The sequence below is a fragment of the Mytilus trossulus genome, chromosome 12 (genome assembly GCF_036588685.1).
Source record: "Mytilus trossulus isolate FHL-02 chromosome 12, PNRI_Mtr1.1.1.hap1, whole genome shotgun sequence".
Taxonomy (NCBI): Eukaryota; Metazoa; Mollusca; class Bivalvia; order Mytilida; family Mytilidae; genus Mytilus; species Mytilus trossulus.
The window spans coordinates 6,754,436-6,778,170 of NC_086384.1; the positions used below are offsets into that span (position 1 = coordinate 6,754,436).

Sequence of the window (23,735 nt, forward strand, 5' to 3'; positions counted from 1 at the left end):
TTCAAATCAGGACAATAAAAGAATTTGAGTAGGCAGCTTTTTTTCTTGGTAGGTAGCGTTTGGGCAAACAAACCTATTATTTATTATGGCCTAAGGGGTCCGTATTTATTCAGTGGTTGTTGTATGTTGCTGTCGTCCTATTTGTTTTGTCATAATTCAGGCTGTTGGTTTTCTCGTTTAAATCAATATATTATTTTACATGTTGTCATATCGTAGCTTTTAATGACGGACTTTAGGGTTTTTATTTTGCTCATTTTTTAAGACTGCACGGTTATCTACCTTAGTTGCTTACATACGCGTTATATTCTGTTGTCTAACTTGCAATCATAGCACATGACATATCATATGTGTGCAAAGTAACAGTGTTATCTCTTAGATACTGAACTCAAATTATAGTTTTAATTAGTTAAAATGGATTTTATTCAGAGTTTTATTTTGAAAAAACAATTTCTTATATTTCTTATTTTATTTCTTGTTTTATATAGAAATCTATATATATATGTTCATCTACTTTTTCCACAAGAAGGCAACATAAACACTGTGGGTATTTTCCTGTGAAAAAGATCAATATATAGAATAGTTTATTTTTTTAATCATCTAACAATACTTATATTTGTATTGCAGTACTGTGCAAAAGTGCATAAATAAAAGACACATTTTTCATTTTTATTAAGAAAAAACCATGAAGACATTGAAGGTGATATACAGATTAAAATGGTCGACCGATTAAAAGGGTTAATAACACATATAGATATTGCGTATGTTTAACATTCGGAACATATTATGCACATTTATATCTAATGAGGTAAAACAAAATTCTTTGACAGATCTACTTCCGTGGCATTTCGTCTGAAAATGAGCAATTGAAAATAATAGAAATTTTACCTGACCATTATGACACTTCGGTAACAAATTTCTGAAACTGTCCTGTGTATTTTTCAAATCACTTTATAAAAAAATTGAAATAATAAAGGTGTAAAATATCAAATTGTTAACTTGATCTCTCGTAATGAACTTTGTTTTTGTCATGTGATTGCACTGATGAAATCCATGACATTTTAAGAGCCGGCGCCAGCACCACCAGAATCCATAGTCTCGAAAACCATCACATCCTGATAAAAAATAGAAAGATAAACTATTTAACAATTACTAGTACCATGATTTTATCTTTTAACTAGTGTCCAATGTAGCTATATATAGTCAATTTGAAAACACTAGAAAAACAGATATTGCATTATTTTTGGAAAGCTATTTACTAGTATTGTAACATATAGTCATTATTTTTTATAACATTAAACAGTGTTTCGTCCAGATATCGCTTAGGGATTTTGAGTTCCAATCGTAACATCGATCACCACTGCCTTTCAAAGTTGTCAATTGTAAATCATAGAAGTCTAAATAACATCCATGGAAGGAATCCAAGAGGCTATTATTCTGTTACAAAGGCATAAATGGTGTATTGAGAGAAATGCCATGAACTCGCCAGCATAAATGTTGTACAGAGAAATACTATGAACTTACCCAACATAAATGTTGTATGGAATAATTTCATGAACTTATCAACACAAACGTTGTTTGGAGAAATACCATGAACTTACCAACATAAATTTTGTAGAGAGAAACACAATGAACTTTCCAACATAAATGTTATACGGAGAAATACCATGAACTTACCAACATACATGTTATACGGAGAAATACCATTTACTTACCAACATAAACGTTGAACAGAGAAAAAGTACCTTCTCCTTTACATCCATACCAGGTACTATGAAATAGAAAGTACATTTTTTAATTCAATAGAAATTCTCGATAAAGGTACTGAGTTTCAAAAATTGTGGAGTATTGTAAATCAGGCAGGTAGATTAAATAGAGGATGAGTGATAAAACATGCCTTTGAGAAAAAAATATGTTTTAACTTTCCTAAATATTACCAGCTTTATGACTCTTCACTGAAGATATTCACGATTTTGATGATTTTTCGTTTAACTACTTATATGTCAAATTTTCATTTCTTTATAATCAACTGCCAATTTGTAAGAAATAACGAATGACCGTTGTAGCTAGGTATAAAGAGAAAAAAAACTTTTTCGACATATGTCATCAATAAACGATCATTGTGTTTTCCAAAGAAGCTTTTTAAAGACAAAAAGCCAGTCTGGATGATACCTCTATTACATTAAATATAAACAATAAAGAAACTAAAGTCGAGTTTTTGTTTTCATAAGTTTTCTGAAAATAACTCAAATTCAAATTTCAGTATAATGATACTTATTTGTATGTTAACCTAAAATTCATATATCAGTACTATCTTATTTGACTATTCATTAATAGCGTTTGTCAATGTACCTTCACAAATTAACAGATCCGCTCTTGTACAGCATTCTCTTGCCCATCCTGACCACTTCTTATAAATACGTGAATCTAACTTGTTTTGAGACCTGGCATCAAAAACCTACAATTCAAAGCAAATACTATTAACAAGACTTAGTCGTGAATTAGAATTTTCGATGGAAAAGAAATATGTGAATTTGATGTGAGTGTTAGTCTTATTTTAAAAAGTAACTCACGCCGAACCTCATATGAGCAAAACGATAAAAAAAAACAAAAAAAACCATGTAAACCCATTATTTTAATCAGATTGTGAGTGCTGCATTATGGGTGGTAAAAAAAGTTCTTGTTTTAAAAAAAAATGATAAGTTCGGTTTTCAATGCGGATTGATGGATTTATAGTGGTTGTTTGGTAAGTACTTACATGTAATTGATTGATTAACGTCCGAGATTTTTTTTTCAATAAACATATAGTAAGTGTTTGATATTTTATGTTAACTCTAATGTATACTTACATGGAAATTAATGTCATCAATACAACAAACACAGAAAATTGGACAACATTTACTCCATATGTCATACAACTTCTGACGGTTGGCATCGTAGAGTGTGAGATGAGTCTGCCATTTAGATGAGCTAGTGGATTGAAATATTAGACAAGTGTAATATTTTAACATGCCAAAAAAAATACTCTGGATCAAAACGATAATTCTCGCATTGAAATGCAGACACGCATTGACAAAGAGTTATCCAAAAAAGTATACAACAACAGTGTGTGAGATCTACAAATTAAACAAAAATACATTATTAACTTATAAATGATTTCAAATTATGTGTTTAAAATAGAAGACGCATTTGTGTCAATGTACAAATCTCAAACACTGGAAAATTGATATTAAGCACTTTCTAATTCTGATATAAAGTTTACCAATCTTAATTTTCCTCGGTTAAATTGTTCTATAAAACATATGTTTTATTCTGAGGGAGAAAAAGTACTCACTGCTGTCTTATATATCCAATGATGTTCCCTACTGGAGCCCCAACTGTCATTTCCCATCCACACGTCTCACTATCTGCACACCAGCAACACCCTGCACACCATTTAAATTTTCTTTCGCATCGAATTACTTCCTGTAAATATGATGTCGATTTATACAAACAAACAAACAAACAAACAAACAAAAGGTTTAGTAGAGTACACCTGTTTAAAACATTTTAAATAAAAAAAACAAGAGGCTGTCACAACGACAGCAAACCGGATTTATTAACATTTATTTGTGTCCTAGCAATATCACAAGAACCATTACTGATGAATGATATGGTGAAAGTGAAAACCGTCAATATCAAATTTTACCTTCATTTTGTCATCAGTATCAACATAGATTGAATGGTTCATGAGTAAATGCAACAACTTGAATGGAAACGTAATTTTACGATCTTTCAAGAACAACAACTCCTGAACGGTAAAGGTCAAAATTGTCATTATTGATTTTAACCTCTATTTTGTCATCAGTAACAACTTATAAAAATTTCAAAAGCTTTGGTTGAATGACTCATGAGAAAATGCACGGACACGACTGGAAACACAATTTTTCAATCCTTCAAGAACCATAACTCCTGAACGGTAAAAGTCAAAATCGTCATTATTGAACTTGACCTTCATTTAGTTGTCAGTAACAACATATTAAAAATTTAAAAGCTTTGGTTGAACTGTTCGGTTCAGGAGTTTATGCACGGACAACATTTGATTGCCGACCGAACGCCTGCCCACCGTACATCCCCAAACCAATAACCGACATTTTTGTCCCAAAAATCCGGTTAAAAATGGCCAATCAATGTATAAGAGAGTCACTCTAAAATGAGTTATAAGAGACTTTAAAACATGCATTAAAAAAAGTATCAATATTCCTTAGATTTGTCAAACTAACATGAAACACCATGAAAAAGGTATAGTTGTTCGTGCTGGCACTGGCAAATCAAAAAGAAAAAGGTCGGAGGTTTAATCTACAATTCGTTTCGAATTTGTTTATAGATCACGCTTACATGGTGTATATTGACGAAATATATTACTAACCTTCCCCTTGTCCGTGTTAATCAATAGCTAATAAATATCTTACCCTGCCATCATTAGTTGTTATATGCATAATAAATCCTCGGTCTGGACCACAAAACATTCGATTACAACACTCTGATTCTGACAAAATAGGAATAAATGTCTATAAATTATTCATATTCATCATTATTTAAAACAAAAATGAGTAAAATTATTTCTTGTTTAGATATATACAGTTGTGTTTTTTTATTTTGGTCGGGTTGTTGTCTCTTTGACACATTCCCCATTTCCATTCTCAATTTTATAGTCTAAATCAAGATCTTAAGTTTATATCAATTGAATTGTATTTTGAAATCCATATGGGGAAAAGTGTCGTCTTTTAAAATATTATTGGTGCAATAGTATTGCTTATCATCTCAGTCTGTAAACGAGGGAAACACACGTCAACCGTTCCCTTTACTTGCAATGTTCCATCAAAGTTCAGAATTAAAATGGACCATGATTTTTCTTTATAATTTCTTTGACTTATAAATTTGAAATAAAGATTGAAAGTTATGGAGAACCTGCACGTGCAATCATATAATTATATAATTCACACCCGCCTTTTCTTTTCTTTTTTTTTTTACTTTTACGATGACAAATAACTTTTTGAAATGATCTTATCAAACCAGTTTCACTTTTTAAGATGTTTGTTTAATTAACATGTTATTTTACCTTCCTGTGCAAAATAAGCCCTCTGTCCACTTAATTAACATGTTATTTTACCTTCCTGTGCAAAATATGCCCCCTGTCCACTTAATTAACATGTTATTTTACCTTCCTGTGCAAAATATGCCCTCTGTCCACTTAATTAACATGTTATTTTACCTTCCTGTGCAAAATATGCCCCCTGTCCACTTAATTAACATGTTATTTTACCTTCCTGTGCAAAATATGCCCTCTGTCCACTTAATTAACATGTTATTTTACCTTCCTGTGCAAAATAAGCCCTCTGTCCACTTAATTAACATGTTATTTTACCTTCCTGTGCAAAATAAGCCCTCTGTCCACTGCTGTTTAATTAACATGTTATTTTACCTTCCTGTGCAAAATAAGCCCTCTGTCCACTGCTGTTTAATTAACATGTTATTTTACCTTCCTGTGCAAAATAAGCTCTCTGTCCACTGCTGTTTAATTAACATGTTATTTTACCTTCCTGTGCAAAATAAGCCCTCTGTCCACTGCTGTTTAATTAACATGTTATTTTACCTTCCTGTGCAAAATAAGCCCTCTGTCCACTGCTGTTTAATTAACATGTTATTTTACCTTCCTGTGCAAAATAAGCCCTCTGTCCACTGCTGTTTAATTAACATGTTATTTTACCTTCCTGTGCAAAATAAGCTCTCTGTCCACTGCTGTTTAATTAACATTTTACCTTCCTGTGCAAAATAAGCCCTCTGTCCACTGCTGTTTAATTAACATGTTATTTTACCTTCCTGTGCAAAATAAGCCCTCTGTCCACTGCTGTTTAATTAACATTTTACCTTCCTGTGCATAATAAGCCCTCTGTCCACTGCTGTTTAATTAACATGTTATTTTTCCTTCCTGTGCAAAAAAAACTCTCTGTCCACTGCTGTTTAATTAACATTTTACCTTCCTGTGCAAAATAAGCCCTCTGTCCACTGCTGTTTAATTAACATGTTATTTTACCTTCCTGTGCAAAATAAGCCCTCTGTCCACTGCTGTTTAATTAACATGTTATTTTACCTTCCTGTGCAAAATAAGCCCTCTGTCCACTGCTGTTTAATTAACATGTTATTTTACCTTCCTGTGCAAAATAAGCCCTCTGTCCAGTGCTGTTTAATTAACATGTTATTTTACCTTCCTGTGCAAAATAAGCCCTCTGTCCACTGCTGTTTAGTTAACATGTTATTTTACCTTCCTGTGCAAAATAAGCCCTCTGTCCAGTGCTGTTTAATTAACATGTTATTTTACCTTCCTGTGCAAAATAAGCCCTCTGTCCACTGCTGTTTAATTAACATGTTATTTTACCTTCCTGTGCAAAATAAGCCCTCTGTCCACTGCTGTTTAATTAACATGTTATTTTACCTTCCTGTGCAAAATAAGCCCTCTGTCCACTGCTGTTTAATTAACATGTTATTTTACCTTCCTGTGCAAAATAAGCTCTCTGTCCACTGCTGTTTAATTAACATGTTATTTTACCTTCCTGTGCAAAATAAGCCCTCTGTCCACTGCTGTTTAATTAACATGTTATTTTACCTTCCTGTGCAAAATAAGCCCTCTGTCCACTGCTGTTTAATTAACATGTTATTTTACCTTCCTGTGCAAAATAAGCTCTCTGTCCACTGCTGTTTAATTAACATTTTACCTTCCTGTGCAAAATAAGCCCTCTGTCCACTGCTGTTTAATTAACATTTTACCTTCCTGTGCAAAATAAGCTCTCTGTCCACTGCTGTTTAATTAACATGTTATTTTACCTTCCTGTGCAAAATAAGCTCTCTGTCCACTGCTGTTTAATTAACATTTTACCTTCCTGTGCAAAATAAGCCCTCTGTCCACTGCTGTTTAATTAACATGTTATTTTACCTTCCTGTGCAAAAAAAGCCCTCTGTCCACTGCTGTTTAATTAACATGTTATTTTACCTTCCTGTGCAAAATAAGCCCTCTGTCCGCTGATGTTTAATTAACATGTTATTTTACCTTCCTGTGCAAAATAAGCCCTCTGTCCACTGCTGTTTAATTAACATGTTATTTTACCTTCCTGTGCAAAATAAGCTCTCTGTCCACTGCTGTTTAATTAACATGTTATTTTACCTTCCTGTGCAAAATAAGCCCTCTGTCCACTGCTGTTTAATTAACATGTTATTTTACCTTCCTGTGCAAAATAAGCCCTCTGTCCACTGCTGTTTAATTAACATGTTATTTTACCTTCCTGTGCAAAATAAGCCCTTTGTCCACTGCTGTTTAATTAACATGTTATTTTACCTTCCTGTGCAAAATAAGCTCTCTGTCCACTGCTGTTTAATTAACATGTTATTTTACCTTCTTGTGCAAAATAAGCCCTCTGTCCACTGCTGTTTAATTAACATGTTATTTTACCTTCTTGTGCAAAATAAGCTCTCTGTCCAGTGCTGTTTAATTAACATGTTATTTTACCTTCCTGTGCAAAATAAGCCCTCTGTCCACTGCTGTTTAATTAACATGTTATTTTACCTTCCTGTGCAAAATAAGCCCTCTGTCCAGTGCTGTTTAATTAACATGTTATTTTACCTTCCTGTGCAAAATAAGCCCTCTGTCCACTGCTGTTAAATTAACATGTTATTTTACCTTCCTGTGCAAAATAAGCCCTCTGTCCACTGCTGTTTAATTAACATGTTATTTTACCTTCTTGTGCAAAATAAGCCCTCTGTCCACTGCTGTTTAATTAACATGTTATTTTACCTTCCTGTGCAAAATAAGCCCCTGATGTCCACTTAATTAACATGTTATTTTACCTTCTTGTGCAAAATAAGCCCTCTGTCCACTGCTGTTTTCTATACTATATCGGTTTGGTATTTCTATTGCCGAATCTGTTATCACTGTAAGAGAGGGAAAATATGTAATAAATAAAAAATAAATTCAAATCAGAAATAAAAAAAAACAATTGATTGACAATATTAAGACAAGATCCACCAAAGACAAAATTACATAAACAACTATTATCATATGTCACCGTACAGCCTTCAACAATGAACAAAACTCATACGTCTAGCAAGCAATAACAGAGTTTATATATGAAAACGCAACACCATTTAAACTTGAATTAGAATAGACGTAATTTATGAAACAACGAAAGCAAAATCAATATGATTAGACTTAGATTACAGCCGATTGCATTGAGTGTGTTAATATAGGTAATATATTTCGTTTTGTTGTCGCTAGTTGAACCGTGAAGTCATTATAAGGTATAAGTAAATAACTCTCATATAAGAGTAGACTAGTCCGAAAGATAACCAATCTATCTGTCTTTAGGACTAGAATTATTCGAAAGGAGGGTAGTATACCATACCTAATAATGACTTCACAATTCAGCTAGCAAGCAAGTTAACCAAAGATATTACCTTTACCTACACACTCAATGCAATCGACTGTAATTACACACATAATCTAGTTATAGTCATTTTAACTATTCTTATTAACTCTAAATCTTTGAGTCCTAAAGAAATATAAATTTTATCCTTTCAAACACACACATTCACTATTTCGCGCCTGAGTGTTTGAATTGCTTTCACATAAATAGTTATCAAAGGTACCAGGAGTATAATTTAGTACGCCAGACGCTCGTTTCGTCTTCATAAGACTCATCAGTGACGCTCATATCAAAATATTTATAAAGCCAAACAAGTACAAAGTTGAAAAGCAATGAGGATCCAAAATTCCAAAAAGTTGTGCCAAATACGGCTAAGGTAATATATGCCTGCATGGGGTACATGTAAGAAAATACAAAAAACCTATAAAGAATTGTTATTAATTAGAATACTTTATAATTTATGTTACTTTACAAATGGTTGATCTTTATCCTGATTGTAAAGATGATATGTTCTACGTCAACTCTTGCTAACCCTTTCGTCCAATATCAATATGAACAAATAAAGTTTATACATGATCCTACTTTCTAAAAGATCGACTTTCTGATTGACATATATCTCATCCATCTGAGCCAAATATTCCAGTCCAGGAGGACATCCCGGGGGAGGGGCTACACCACTGTCTGGGAATCCTTTTTTAGCCTGTCCTGAAAAACAAATATAGATTACACATTTTATGTTAAGGTTGTTAAGTAACAATAACGTTACAAAACAGATAAAATTTAAAAAGATAAGGTGCGATTTATCGGTAATAGATATACAATAATTTTAGTGGGAAGTACATCATTTATGTGGATGTCCTTTAATATTCAAACGATAGAACTCGCAAAAACATGATTATCTAAACTTTTTTTATTTGGATATGGTTATCACTTATCCCTGGGCTTTGTCTTGCATCATTTGCTCTGTATTTCACTTTGACAGCTCTATATGTTTCATTGTCATCATGAGTTGAACATAATGCCCATAGATTGAGCGTATTGCCCACAAATCGAAACATTTCTTTCAGTGTGTGTATGCATCTTTCGTTGTTTATGAGGTTAAAAAAGAAACAAGCGTATTAATTCAATGTACAATGCGCAGGAAAACTTACCCGGCTGATTGAGAATAACCTCTGACATCTGCATCCTGTATTAATGCGTAGTGACAAAGTAACAAGCAGGTCAAACCACTGTAACAGTTTGTAAAATAAGAAATAAGAATAAGACACAATTACAAGTTTGTTATATGCTTTAAAATATCGGGGGGGGGGGGGATACATTTTAATAGTTACATTGTAAATGTGTCTAGTGTTTGAGTGAAAATAAGAACAAACTGCAATACATGTAACACTACTAGAAGCTTTTGTTATACTTATAAGTTAAATTACATGTATTTTATGTTTATATTTGCGGTAAGTGTGTGATATACTATTGTGACAGTTATGATTATCATGTCATTATTATTTCCCTTGTTTAAAACTATAAATTTCATATTTCTTTATTAGATGATTTAGATGAAGCTTATTCAGTATATATTTGTTAAATTGCATATAGCTTTTTTTATTTGAATTCATTGGTTAAAGATATTTATTTACATTGAAAAGTTTAGTTTTTGCACCGTCGCAAAACCCGTGATTACCTTCTGTGAGAAACTTATATATTTTATAGAATTCGTTTTACATTTATAAAATAGTTCTTGATAAACTGGTCATTAATATCGTGATATATGGACTGCCCACAGGACAGTGGTATTGACTAAGATAGTGATAATGACTGAGCCGAAGGCCAGGCAAGGTCATTATCGCTGTCGCAGTCAATACCTCTGTCCTTCGGGCAGTCCATGTATCACGGTAATGACCAGTTTTTCAAGAACTATTATGTTTATTTCATTGAGAAACCATGTTTTGGAAAATTCTCATAAATTCGAAACGCCTAAAGCGAACTCGAGAAGTTGTACGATTTCTATAGCAAAGAGTGAAGACCAGTCGTAGTAATACTGCCATTCATTTTAGTGCAACTTTTCAGTATATACATTCTTAATTAAGTTCTCTTTAATTTAACAATAATTATTAACGAAAAAATGTAATAAACAATTCAACAACTTAAATGTATTATTAAAAACAGGAACATGTTTTATAAAAGGTACATCTTTCTAAACAGAGAAACCACGCCGCAACAGTCATTATCATGCGGAAACCACGCCCCAACGGTCATTATCAGACGTAAACCACGCCCCAACGGTCCATATCATGTAAAAGTTCATTAACGACCGGTTTTCTGGTCCGTATTGTTCTGTTAATGACCGATGGAATTTATTACTGAAGATAAATGAATGTCATGTGACCCCTTTTTATCCAATAAAATGTCTTATTCTCAACCGATATGAAATAATCTTATATTCACGGGTGTCATTCGGTTTATCGAGAAAAATGATCGTGAAAGAATATCTAACGGCGGTCAAGTATTGAGAGACGATCGTGAAAGTTCTGGTAACGGATCGTGAAAGACATTTAATGTACATTCTAGTTCACAATATTTGAAAACATCGCTTAATTTTCAAAACGCGTAACAAGTCCGAACAAAAAAATATGTCTGTCAAAATGGTTTAACTTCCTCAACATAACTGTGAAAGAAGATACAGAAAATATGAAGAACTTTTTGAAAAAAAACACAAAAGGCGCAATGCGTGTCAATGCGATTAATTACAAATAACTTGCTTTTTGTACCTTTAATGGTCATATTTCAGAATATCATGATATATTTGAAATTTAATCTTTGGTGTATCTGATAGTACAGTAAAATTAAAGTATTTTCTTCCATTGAAACGTTAATTTGTTTATGAAAACCTCGAATTTGTTGAATTTCCATCAACCTTGATCGTGAAAGTCAGGCTACGTATTATTTTGATCGTGACAGAAAATGCGTGACCAGACTTAATACTAGTAATCAGAAATCAATATTTCTTTTACCATTTGATAAATCTGCAAGTGGTTGCAGCCTGTAACTATTTTTATAAGGATGAACATTAAAGCTATTATCTTTTTTTTCTATTCAACACTTAACCTCGAAAGTTAAAAGAACAACAAACTAATGACGTGTCTAAATAAGTGTGAAAGGTTCAGCTCTGTGACAGACCGACACTAGTGAGCCAATAATATGGATATGCAACGTTTAAACCAAAATGTTATCCATAAAAAATCATGCAAAAAACAGCACATTTCATGTGTAATTTGGAATTAAACGATAACCAACATTTTGAGCAACATAACTTTCTATGTTCTGTATATAAACAACGCAGATAAGATTGATTTAACTATATAGTACATACTATAGAAAACCAAAGCGCAAATGCTGTAATGTCTTGTTTGCTTTACTTATGATAGTATATTTGTTGAACGTCTTTAATATCAAGGGTTTTACTAGAAGTGTCAAATGCGCTTAAGATTGTCAAAGTTTCATAAAAAAAAAGGTCAAGGTCAGATGAACCATGCCATACTGATCTCTACAAATATTGATGAGAGCGTTGTCGGGATCATACAATCCTTTGCTTGTATGACATGATTGGCCAGTGTTTGTTATATCTAGTCATAAACCTTTGAAAACGTCCATAGAATGTTACCAATGTACCCGAACTGCTTGGTTTCTTCAAACGGATACCGCATTAATATTGTGGGTGTACTCCAAAACCTTAAAATGTCACATCACAATAGAAAGCAAATATTTGAAAAGTCGAATTTCTTATTTGCTATTAGATTGAACAACATTAAAAGATACTGTAGGAATCTAAACCTTGCTATTTCGGTGATCGCAATTGGTAATAACTTAACTATCTCATTCATTTGAATTTTCCATGTAATTTTCTTCACAATATTCGTTTGTTGCTTCTGTAATGTTATCTGCATATTCATCCGTTTCCATTGGCTCACCTTCACTGGCTTGTTTTTTTCGGCGTTTGGTCACCCATTGTCTTTTCTTATTGCCGTAGTTGTTATCTCTTTTTCTTTTCGGAAAATATTAATACTTTGAAATGCTTAAACCTATTGAGGATGTTCACCGATCTAGCCTTTCTCAATACCAATAACAAATATCAATTATCATATAATGGAAGAATAATTTGAACGTCTTCGTAGCATCAGATCTTTCACGATCCTTTTCACGATCTTCAAAAATGCGGTACGTGATCTTTCACGATCCAAAAAAATCAATTTTGTGTAAATAGTTCTTTATTTACCAAGTTTCAGATTATATTTATACAAACTCACTATGAGAATCGTTTAATCAATTCAAATACAACGAACCCTTATTCTGATAAACGTAGTTAATTTATCTAGTCGATTTTGTGAAAAAATCGTGTTTGTTTACATTTTTTATGTCATTGAAATGTCGAGAAGCAATCTGCCTTTTGTCGTTTTGTAATAACTATGTACTTTTGAAACTGGATATTCTGACATACTGATCATAATGTTAAACCATTTTGACAGACAGTTTTATTTTGTCGTAAATGTGGCTGTGTAATTAATTAAATCAGATTCTAATATGACGTTCTTCTTTAGCTTTGGGTACAAAGCCATGTTCTAATTCGAATAGAACAGGGGCTGCACGTGATTGACGTCACAATTGAAATTGCAACGTCAGATGAATTTTAAACAACGCCAGAGATCCAAATGGACATTTTTGTTGGTGTTGCTTGCTAGGAAATGAAATAAAAACTTTCTAAAAGTAAGTTAAAATGTTTCTGTTCTTTTTTTATTGATAAACTGTTGATTTTTCTGTAACGTTTTTGTTCATCAAATAAAAATGGCGACATTTCGAGCGTCTACTATAGGTCCGCTTCGAAGAACAAAGTTCAAAATATTCCTATTAGAATCGAAATAATTCTATCATGCCATGCTCTATGCCCATTTTAACATGGGTAGGCATTATATTTGTAAACATTTAATACCTCGCTAACGCTCGGTATTAAGATATTAACAAATATAATGCTTACCCATGTTAAAATGAGCATAGAGTATGGCATGAAAGAATTATTTTATTTAATTATTTAAGAAAGTTTAAACGGAAATATTTAAATAAATAGCCTGGAGAGGGGAAACGAAATAATATGATATCTGTCATGAAATCGGAGAGGCTTGCATGCAATGAAACACTAGTTTATTTCGTCTACAAATCGCCTGTTAAATTAAAGATAAAAAAACACATTTTAGCCGAAAGCAATAGTGTAGCAAATTAAAGGTTCACATGTTAACGCATTTGATAACAATTGAATTAATATAAATTGTGAAAAATCGTTGGTGTAAAGTATTTCAGTAATCAAAATGTATACTACATTTGAACTGGACTATTTATTGATTTGAAAAAACACATGCTCAACATGATCAATAAGACAAGTAATCGGAATTGATACGTACATACATTTAATTTCACTTGGGTCAAAACGTTATATTGATTGGTTACAAGCTTTGTCAATATAAATACTAAATTTCAATTTTAAAATATTGTAATAAAAATTAGTTACTAAAATTATTTTTAGCATTACTGAGAGGTGTAATTTGATTTGATTTTATGTTTAGAAATAAGAAGGTGTGGTATGCTTGAAGATGGAACAGTTTTATATCGACATGTGAAGGCAGAGGATATGTAAACAACTATTTGTCACCTTACGGTCTACAAATACCGTATAGTAATACACATGGCAAAGTAAGAAACATTAAAATAATGTCTATAAAACAGAAAGATAACAGAAGTGTGAGAGTAAAATTTAATAGCAAACACAAAATTCCTATTACATAATTGAAATAGTACAGTTGTAAGGTGGGATTATATATATTTCTTCTAGTATCTAAAAATAGGGGGCGAAAAGTAGGTGCAAAGGCAATTTTCTAAACATTGCTATATTAGGAGCGAGGAAATGTCAAGTATTTGTTCAAGTGCGTTCTCATACTTGGTTTTTGACCTAGTGCTTTTGTAGTGGGCGATGCACAAATCAAGAACAACGAAATGATATTTTGACCTTGCTGTTTTTATCTGAAGGGGTCAAAAAAGAAGAGAACAGTTCGTCCAAGTCGACACTGTTTTTGCATTATGTTTTATAATTTAACTTATTTATAACGTTAGTGTAACTTTACAATAACAAAACAATTTTAACACATTATTTATATAGAAATGTACTAAATCACAATACAAATATCAGATCAGTTTATAGTTCATTAAATACGAATATGTTAGACGGTAAATGAACGAAATATAATTCTATATTTATTGGATACTTTGTACTTGGTAATCCAAATATACATAAAGTATCTTGGATGAATATATTTAAATTTATGAAGAATAGCAAGCAAAATGATTCTAGCTGAAATTTTTGCCGTATTCTTGTCATTTTCTTAAATTTTCACGAATATTTTTAAAATTGAAAATAGGAATATTGATTAGAAGCTGTAGATCGCAGTGAGCAATGTGTATAAATGTTAACATAGTATTCGTTTACTGTAAGTTATCTTCATGAAATAAATGTTGTCGTTTTCTATATTATGAAACTGTTGACATTTTTGTAAAATCTAAATGAAGAACACTGTCAATAGCGATTATAGCGTACTCGCATTGCACATGAAAATTAATTCATCATTTGTGGAATAAGATTGCAGCTAGAAATAAAAAAAAATAGCTTTAATCAGTCGTTAAATAAACCAGAAATTAAAATTCCTTACCACAATTATAGATTATCGTAGTTCACAAACTTTCCATTCAGCCAGTACCTTTCAATGACATTTAACCGGTTTTCTGTACAGGTAAACATATATTTATTTAAATCATTGGTCACATCGGTCAAATGTTTGTTTACCATAAACACGTGTGTGTGTTTATGTATAGCAAATGCCATGAAATGCTTTGTGTTTATGGTTGCATGTACAAAGAAGTAATATTAACTTTGCGAAAATGGTAGCTGTTTTTTTATTTCTACTTTTTTAATGCATTCACTCCGTTTTTTCTCCATTCACGTCATTTGATATCTGGGGATTAGCTGTCTCATTGGCAGTTATGCAACTGCTTTGTATTTAACCATTGCAAACAAAATGATATTTCAACACCTTTAAATGTGAATAAAACTGCAAAAGACTGATGATACAGCAGCTTGTTTTAATTAAAAATGTCATAATATGAATGAGAGACACGTCCCTTGAGGCCTTTTATGCCGGTCGTTGCCATGACTCACATCATTTGGTAACCGTCGTGTTGCTTATGTTATTACAAATCCGATAAATAGTCTAATTCGGTAGGTCACATTCGTGAGGAGGGAACGGTATTATAGTTGCGTCATATAGGAACATGTCCGATATCATCTGTAGAACGGTTATTCCATAACGGTCAACCAACTCGTGATGGCGTCTGTTAAATTTAGGAAGGGTCGATTTCAACTTCACCATTTTGTTTACATAGAAATGGAAACTCTTGGTTTAATAGCTTCCTTGTCAGTAGCAATCCTCTATCATGGAATTCCGAAAATAATGATAGGAAATTCAATCCCCAATCTAATTGAAATTAAATCTCTCACTCGCTATTTTTTTTATTCTTGGTCGCTGCGTGGGAACATATCAACCAATCATTTGAATAAAAAATACTTATTTGACTTTTTTAACTCGTGTCTGAGTGAGTCGTTTTGTGAATTTCATCAAATAGCCGGGCGAAAGAAAGTTCTTGTTTACAACAAGAAATCTGTGAGGTTATGCTAACTTAAAATATACAACAAATGAGAATTTTCCCTGTCCACTTTTAACCGACAAATCTTTAAAAACTCCCCCCCCCCCTTTTCAAAATTCCTGGATCCGCCCATGGAGGTGACAAAGTAGTATGAAAAAATTGCTTTATGCTTTATTACAATGTCTTTATAATTGAAATGTATATTAATGACGTAGAAATATCACATAAATGTAATACTTTATTAAAATGACTGATCAATATTAAAATGTAGTAGCTCTATGTTATATCAAGATGACTTCATAGTGTGAAATATTATCTTCATAAAAAGTTAAATGACAGAATAATATGAAAAGCTAACTCCATGTCGTATCACAGTGTCTTTATACTATATAAGTTTATCTTAGTGATATACCAAATTGACAGAGTATTATAGTTAAATACCGTTATAGTATATAAATTTATCTTAATCTTAGTGATATACCAAATTGACAGTGTATTATAGTCAAATGCCGTTATAGTATATACATTTTTTCTTAGTGATATACCAAATTGACAGAGTATTATAGTCAAATACCGTTATAGTATATACATTTTTTCTTAGTACATTATTTCTTAGTGATATTGTATTATAGTCAAATACCGTTATAGTATATAAATTTATCTTAGTGATATACCAAATTGACAGTAAATTATAGTCAAATGCCGTTATAGTATATAGATTAACCTTAGTGATGTAGCAAATTGACAGAGTATTATAGTCAAATGCCGTTATAGTATATAAATTTATATTAGTGATATAGCAAACTGACAGAGTATTATAGTCAAATGCCGTTATAGTATATAAATTTACCTTTATTAAGTTAGAAATAAAGCAAATCGACAGAGTATTAGAGTCAAATGCCCTTTATAGTATAGAACATTTCCCTCATGATATACATGTATCTCCACCCTTAATAATATGGTTATTGTTATCATAATAAGGCAGCTGAGGCGTTCCATATTTTTACCTATTATGTCTTTTTGCTTTGCTCATACATTGTTGTCAATATGATGGTTTTTTTTTTACAAATGTCATACAACTTAGAATTATAGCTAGATATAGAACCAGGTTTATAATTCATAAGGAAATGATGCTCTAAGTCAAGATTATGACAGTTGTTTTCCATTCGTGTGATATGTAATAGATTTTGACTTTGACATTTTAGACAGATTTTTTCCTTTTTGAATTTACCCGGAATTCGGTATTTTTTTTTTATTTTACTTTCCAATCAAGTATACAAACAGACATATTTATTTATTTATTCTTCAAGTTACTAAAGGAAACTATTTTTTTTTACCATTAAAACCTTAAGATTTGTTTACAATTTTACTGATAGTTACGTAACAAAAGTCCGTTTATGTTCTCTTGTTCCTACTGAAATAATCTTAATTATATATCATTGAAAGTTTATTTTTTTCTATTTTAAAAAGCACAGTACTACAAATGATTGTATTTAGGTATTCGATATTTGTTCTTTGAGCAAATCAATTACTAGTATGTCTTATTTAAAATTGTCATCTGTTTGTTAAATTAAAAGTCTAATAGCTGTTCCATTTCAATCTTTCAAATACCATAGTCTCCTACAAAAGAGGAATACAATGTAAAATGAGATCATTCGGAATACCTCATGGTAAATTCTCAACTCGTTCTGTTTGATACAAACATATTGGTATAACTGCGTCCAAAGTAGCCAATTACTTGGTACCGACAACATTTAGTTGATGATTTTTTACTACACGTTGTAAATGAACTGTATGTTACGTACTTATACTACTCATAATTCACTCTACTCAATCTTACGTTGCTTCTCCTTCAAACACATATTTCCAAGTTGTTTTTTTTTCCCGAGCGTACCTGATAGAAGCATTAAAACCACTTGTATTTATTGATATTATTATTTTACCATGGCATTTACATTTCGTTTTCGACTGATGAGTTTAATGTTGCATCTGTTATTTTCGCATGTCTTTTATTTTGATATGTACCAGCATACATAATACATACATTATCAAACGTAATGTCCGATTTGATAAATAGAGAATAATACATGGCAAAATCCGTATCATATGTCGTATCATCCCGAGACATCAATATCAGCCCGACGGCCCTTAGGCCCGATGGATGATATTGGTCGAGGGTGATACGGCATGTGATACGGATTTTGCCATGTATTATACGCTTTATCATATATTTCAACAGAAGAGTTTTATATTATATGAACTGTTTTCTGATCCATAGCACTGGGTTACCTTCAGTTCTGCTTTTGTCTTGTTTCAAAGCTTTAAAATAACTGCTCAATTATTTATACGAAGCACCTAGGTTACCTTACAATCTGTTGTTTTGAAAATATTTTGTTTATTATTGTATTATTGAGTGTTTTGTATTTTTTGTAGTTGCATTTAGTGTGCCAAAAAAATTGTTGTAAAAACTTGATGTTCGTGACGTTACATACCAAACAATGACGTCATTAAAAAATTGACCTATTTTAATTTTTTTAATTTTTTTAATATTTTTTTTTTTTTTTTTTAATATTTAAAAAAAAAATTTTTTTTTAATAGAAAAAAAATTCTTCAGCAAAAAAAAACCAAAAAAAACTGACTTAAGTTTAAAAAAAAAAAAAAAAAAAAAAAGGTATGCGATACGGGTTTTACCATGCGATACGGGGTATGCGATACGGGTTTAGCCATGCGATACGGGGTATGCGATACAGGGTAGGTGATACAGACTGGAAAAAAGAACCTTTATTAGATATACAAAATAGCTGTATTTTGTACTAAATATATGATAAACAGATTTATCGGTGTCGTCCCACTGTCTATATCTCCCTGTTCAGCTCTTAATATTATTCCGTATCATGTCTTTGTGACGTCAAATACGTGGACCCGGCCTTAATAACTTTGACCCGGACATATCAGCGACGTCATAATGTTTGAACCGACGTTAATAACTTTGACCCGAACTTATCAAGTCATCTTTTGTGTGCTGGTGAAACAAAGAAAACACTTCCGAAACACGCAAATATAGCCCGATAAATCGATTATCAGATTATCTGCATATTGATATTGTAAAATATCAGCTGCTTGACATTATATGAAGACTTTTTGATCTCGTTCGCTACGCTCACTCGACAAAAAGCTTCATATTATGTCTCGCAGCTGATATTTTACGATATCAACATGCAGATAACCTGATAATCGTTACGTATTCATGAGCTATATTGCATCAATAGTTTCCTCATTACATATTTACATCTTAGATATAAACAGAATGCTCCATATTGGAGCTTGGTGTCCACATTTTTAAAATCATGACGAAGCTGTCTCAAGGAAGCATCTTTCATCCTTTCGAAAATGATACATATGATATCATAATTTGGTTTATAATTCTGGAGTATTTTTGTTTGAAAGGATCAGTTGAGAACTTGTGGTTCACGAGGCCTGTTCTTATGTTAAACGTCTTAGTTCATCAGGTTTTTGAATGGTTTCAAAACGAAATTTTTGTTGTATGAATTACATACGCATGAAGCGCGCTTTTTAGATTATTTTTACTTGAAACATATGAGGTATCCCTAAATTACAAGATGTATACAGGGTAAACAAAATCCCGTGGATGCAGATGCTTTATCATGTTTATCGACTATTCGGTAAGTTTTCAGATGGAAAACACATATGAACGTATTGAAATAGGTCTCTATGTAACAATTTGCACTTGTTTGCTTTAATGTTCTTTTATGTCCTATTTTGAGATATAAAACCTTTCGATTTCTGTTTACAATTTTACTCGCGTAGTTGTATCATCCATATGTTGATTTTTTAAATTTCTAAAGAACTTCTGTATAATGTTTTAATCTCGGTCTTTTTCTGAAACAAGTTCTAAGAAAACTTTTGATTTTTCAACCCTGTATACCACCATTCCCCATGTGAAATTATAATTTAGAAATACTTAGAACGAAAAAAATATTTTATTTTTCTTCCTGAGTGAGTTTACATTCTGACGTCAATTTCTTCACTAATAGTTGTTGTGAATGCAGTCACAAGACTTCAATCCTATATGGGTTGATTTAAAATACATAAAAGTAAGCAATGAATGTGGTTGTTAAATTTGATAGAAGATTTTTGTGCTTCTTTGTTAGATATTAGTTTGTATTTGTTCTAAATGAGATTGTGACTCAGTGATGACTGCTGTACCCCCTTTTTGGACATTTTTTTCCTATTATGTCTGTTTTGTTTACGGATTGTTGTAAATATAATGGATATTGATGAGACTGTTATACAAGTGGGAGGTTTAGTGCTATAAACCGCGGCCCAGTTCACCATTTTCTGCATACGAACATGCGGCGTGTACCAAGTTGATCTTTGATTTTTTTGTCGCATTTGATTAAGACCTATATCTAGATATTGACCGCAAAAGTCGACTGAAAACAAACCTTTACGACAATTGTGATTTTTAATTTTTTACTCCAAATTGTGAAGTTGAAATCCTCACTTTGTTAAGTTTACGGACACCATCACGGTTTTTTTTTACCGTTTTAGAATATTCATTTCACAGATGATATCGGATATGTTCCTTATGTCGTTAATACAATACCGTTCTCTTTCACGAATGTTACTATCTACCGGTTTTGAAATAACATAATCGATGCGAAGGGTGCCGTGGGTTAATCAGGATCTGCTTACCCATCGGGCACCCGAAATAATTCCCAGGGTTTATTGCGGATCTTCTTGATGTTGTACCCCTATTTTTTACCTTTTTTTGCCTATTTTGTCTGTTTGTTTTGTTCACACATCGTTGTCAATATAATGGAATTTGATAAGACTATCATACACGTGTGCGGTTTAGGGCTTTAAAATCAGGTTTAGTTCACCATTTTCTACATTTGAAAATGCCTGTACCAGGTCAGGAATATAACAGTTGTTGTCCATACGTTTGATGTGTACTATTATTTGATTTCGCCATTTGATTAGGAATTTTTGGTTTTGAATGTTCCTCTGAGTTCATCATTTTTGTGATTTTTACTTTTTCATTTGATTTCGATGATAGTATAAAAGAATTGTGACAAGTTAATGTATATTCGATTGTTGAGGTACAACCAAGAGAACACATTTTATAACATTGCTGTTAGTACACATAAATATATTTAAAAAGTTACTTACAATCATGAAGCATGCACATACAAACAAAGCCTTTTCCTCCACTTCCATACCTGGAACTACACAAACAAACATAATGTATCAAAACAATTCCATGAATAAACTTAGTTATTATGGCCATTCTATTGCTCCGAACGTGATCAAAGATTTACCTCATTATTGGTTTCTTTAAACTTAAACTTTAAACCCTTTTCCTAATGCAAATAATTCATTAGCTTCTCAGAGATCAGTATAACAATTTAATCTACACAAATTTCCTATCTTCAGCAGTTTTTCTTTTAATCATAAGATGTTAAACGAATTTCGTAAATTTTAAAATCGACATAATGTCAATCTAAAAACTATAAAGTTAGCGAAATGATAACATATTTTAAGGGAAAAACACTATTGAAGATTCATGTCTAAATAATCTTCATACTTTTAATTTGTTAGGCTAATTATAAAGAAAATGAAATTAACCGCAACCAATTTGATAAAGGTGGTTGTAGACGAACGACTGGTGTACTTTAAATGATTGGGTTCTGAAAGGTGTTGATTTTATACACTCAGTTGCAATGTGGGATGATGTTCTTTCATCTTAACTGGTTCATTGTATTATTTTGCTTATCTTGTTGCTTAAATATTCTAAACGCCAACTCGGTCATTATGGAGAACTCTTTATATCAAATCAAAATTTATCGCAATGTTCTGATTTTGTAGTTGTAATGAAATGGTCACAATTACAACACACATAATCAATAAACTTATGAAACGAACGTCAACGCTTGAACAAAATTATTTGCAAGCTGAATTTTATCAACTAATATATCTACGTGGTAATGTTTTAAATTGTATATATTTATCTTTCTGTTCGACGCGTAGAGTGCCACTCTTAGTTACTTTTATTAAATTAGTAATTGGAACTCAGATATGAAGCTTCTTAAAAAATTTTACAGATATAGTAGCAGAAAAGCTATGCTGCTTTTTATTGAAAATTGTTTGCAGTTACTTTGTATGACATATTTGAAAAAAATCCTGCATGGATCTTGTATATAATACTCTATTTATATAATATCAAAAATCAGTTGATTTATGATTATGCTAGAATTACGCTTACATTCACAAACTAACAGATCAGCAGTTGTACAACACCCGTCCCATTTTCTGTAAATTCTTGGTTTTAAAGGGGGTCCTGGTTTAGCGTCGTGCACCTGCAAGTGTTTGAAATAAACAAGAATAGAGTAATTTTACTTGTTACTTTGGTTAAGATTTAATCAAGGTTAAGACTAAAAGAGGTTAATTTTGTTTTACGGTGACATTTAGTCTTAAAACTATTTTATACTGAACATGCTTTTGGGGTTCGGTATGTATTTTCTTAGTGGTCACTTAGAATACTATACGAGTTACAAGGAGATCAATGCATGAACTGTTATAGAAATATATGGGTAAGCTTTACACATTTGCTTCCCACTTTAACAAATATAGCATAAAACAAATGGTGCACCTTTGTTAACGGGATATTAATAACTAAGAAACAAAAAAATAATATACATTTTCTCCTTTCAGACTTTCATGGAAATCCTTAAAGCTAGTATTTAAGGATGTACACCTCTGAGAAGCCAAAAATTTCTTGAATTAAACTTTTTTTCTTAACCTGATTTTTGGGTTTATGAGACTTCAAAAAAAAATTGGTGAAGAAAAAAGTCATACGGTGGTGCACTTCTTTTTTGGCTACGGCCATTTGAAAATGCCTAATTTAGATGATTTCCCCATTTTTCATCGATTTTTACCTATTTTTGGCCTATAATCGTGAACAAAATTACAGTTCCACAATTAAACTTTTGTTCATGCTTTCTGCAAAGATGAAGTAGACCAATCTTAATAAATTTTACTTAAAAAAACTATAGGTAGGTGTTAATATAAGAATGTTTTATCATATTTTGATGCTTTTTTGTGAAAAAATTCACCATGCATTTTTGTGATTTTCTCAGTTTAAAGAACAAAATGATTATTATTTTAACTTTTTTGTTATAAATGATTGAAAAAATACATATCTAAGAAATTTGAAAGGACCAAAATGATATGGGATGTGCATGATTCTTGTAAAATCATTTTTTTTGTATCCCTCACCCATTTTCTCAAAATTTTGGCCAAAAATTCAGAACTAGATTTCTCAAAAACCATACATTGTAAATACACAATTTTTTGACAGAGTTATGTTTGATTATAATATTTTCAAAATTAATTGATTTTTATATCACATGTTTTGGAAATAATTCAAGAACGAGATTTCAACGAGACTGAACGAGACTGAAAAGTCAGAAGAATACATCCTAAAGCAACAGGGATATACTTATCGGAATATAGTTTTCTTTT

General features: G+C 31.7%; 1 protein-coding gene across 2 annotated transcripts; it reads right to left on the reverse strand.

Moving 5' to 3' along the window:
• Window positions 1–654: 654 nt before the first annotated feature.
• Window positions 655–15,329, reverse strand: LOC134693047 (phospholipid scramblase 1-like). 2 transcript variants are annotated; one of them, XM_063553751.1, is made up of 10 exons: window positions 15,200–15,328; window positions 9,605–9,682; window positions 9,036–9,158; window positions 7,879–7,962; window positions 4,449–4,525; window positions 3,332–3,462; window positions 2,847–2,967; window positions 2,350–2,455; window positions 1,713–1,768; window positions 655–1,112 (listed from the first exon to the last, which is right to left on the reverse strand). In XM_063553751.1, exons 2-10 carry the CDS (start codon window positions 9,636–9,638, stop codon window positions 1,059–1,061), a joined length of 786 nt encoding a protein of 261 aa, XP_063409821.1. In that variant the 5' UTR covers window positions 9,639–9,682; window positions 15,200–15,328; the 3' UTR covers window positions 655–1,058. The 2 variants fall into 2 exon arrangements, with proteins under 2 accessions (XP_063409821.1, XP_063409822.1); XM_063553752.1 differs by lacking the exon at window positions 9,036–9,158 and having other exon boundaries at window positions 15,200–15,329.
• Window positions 15,330–23,735: the final 8,406 nt, after the last annotated feature.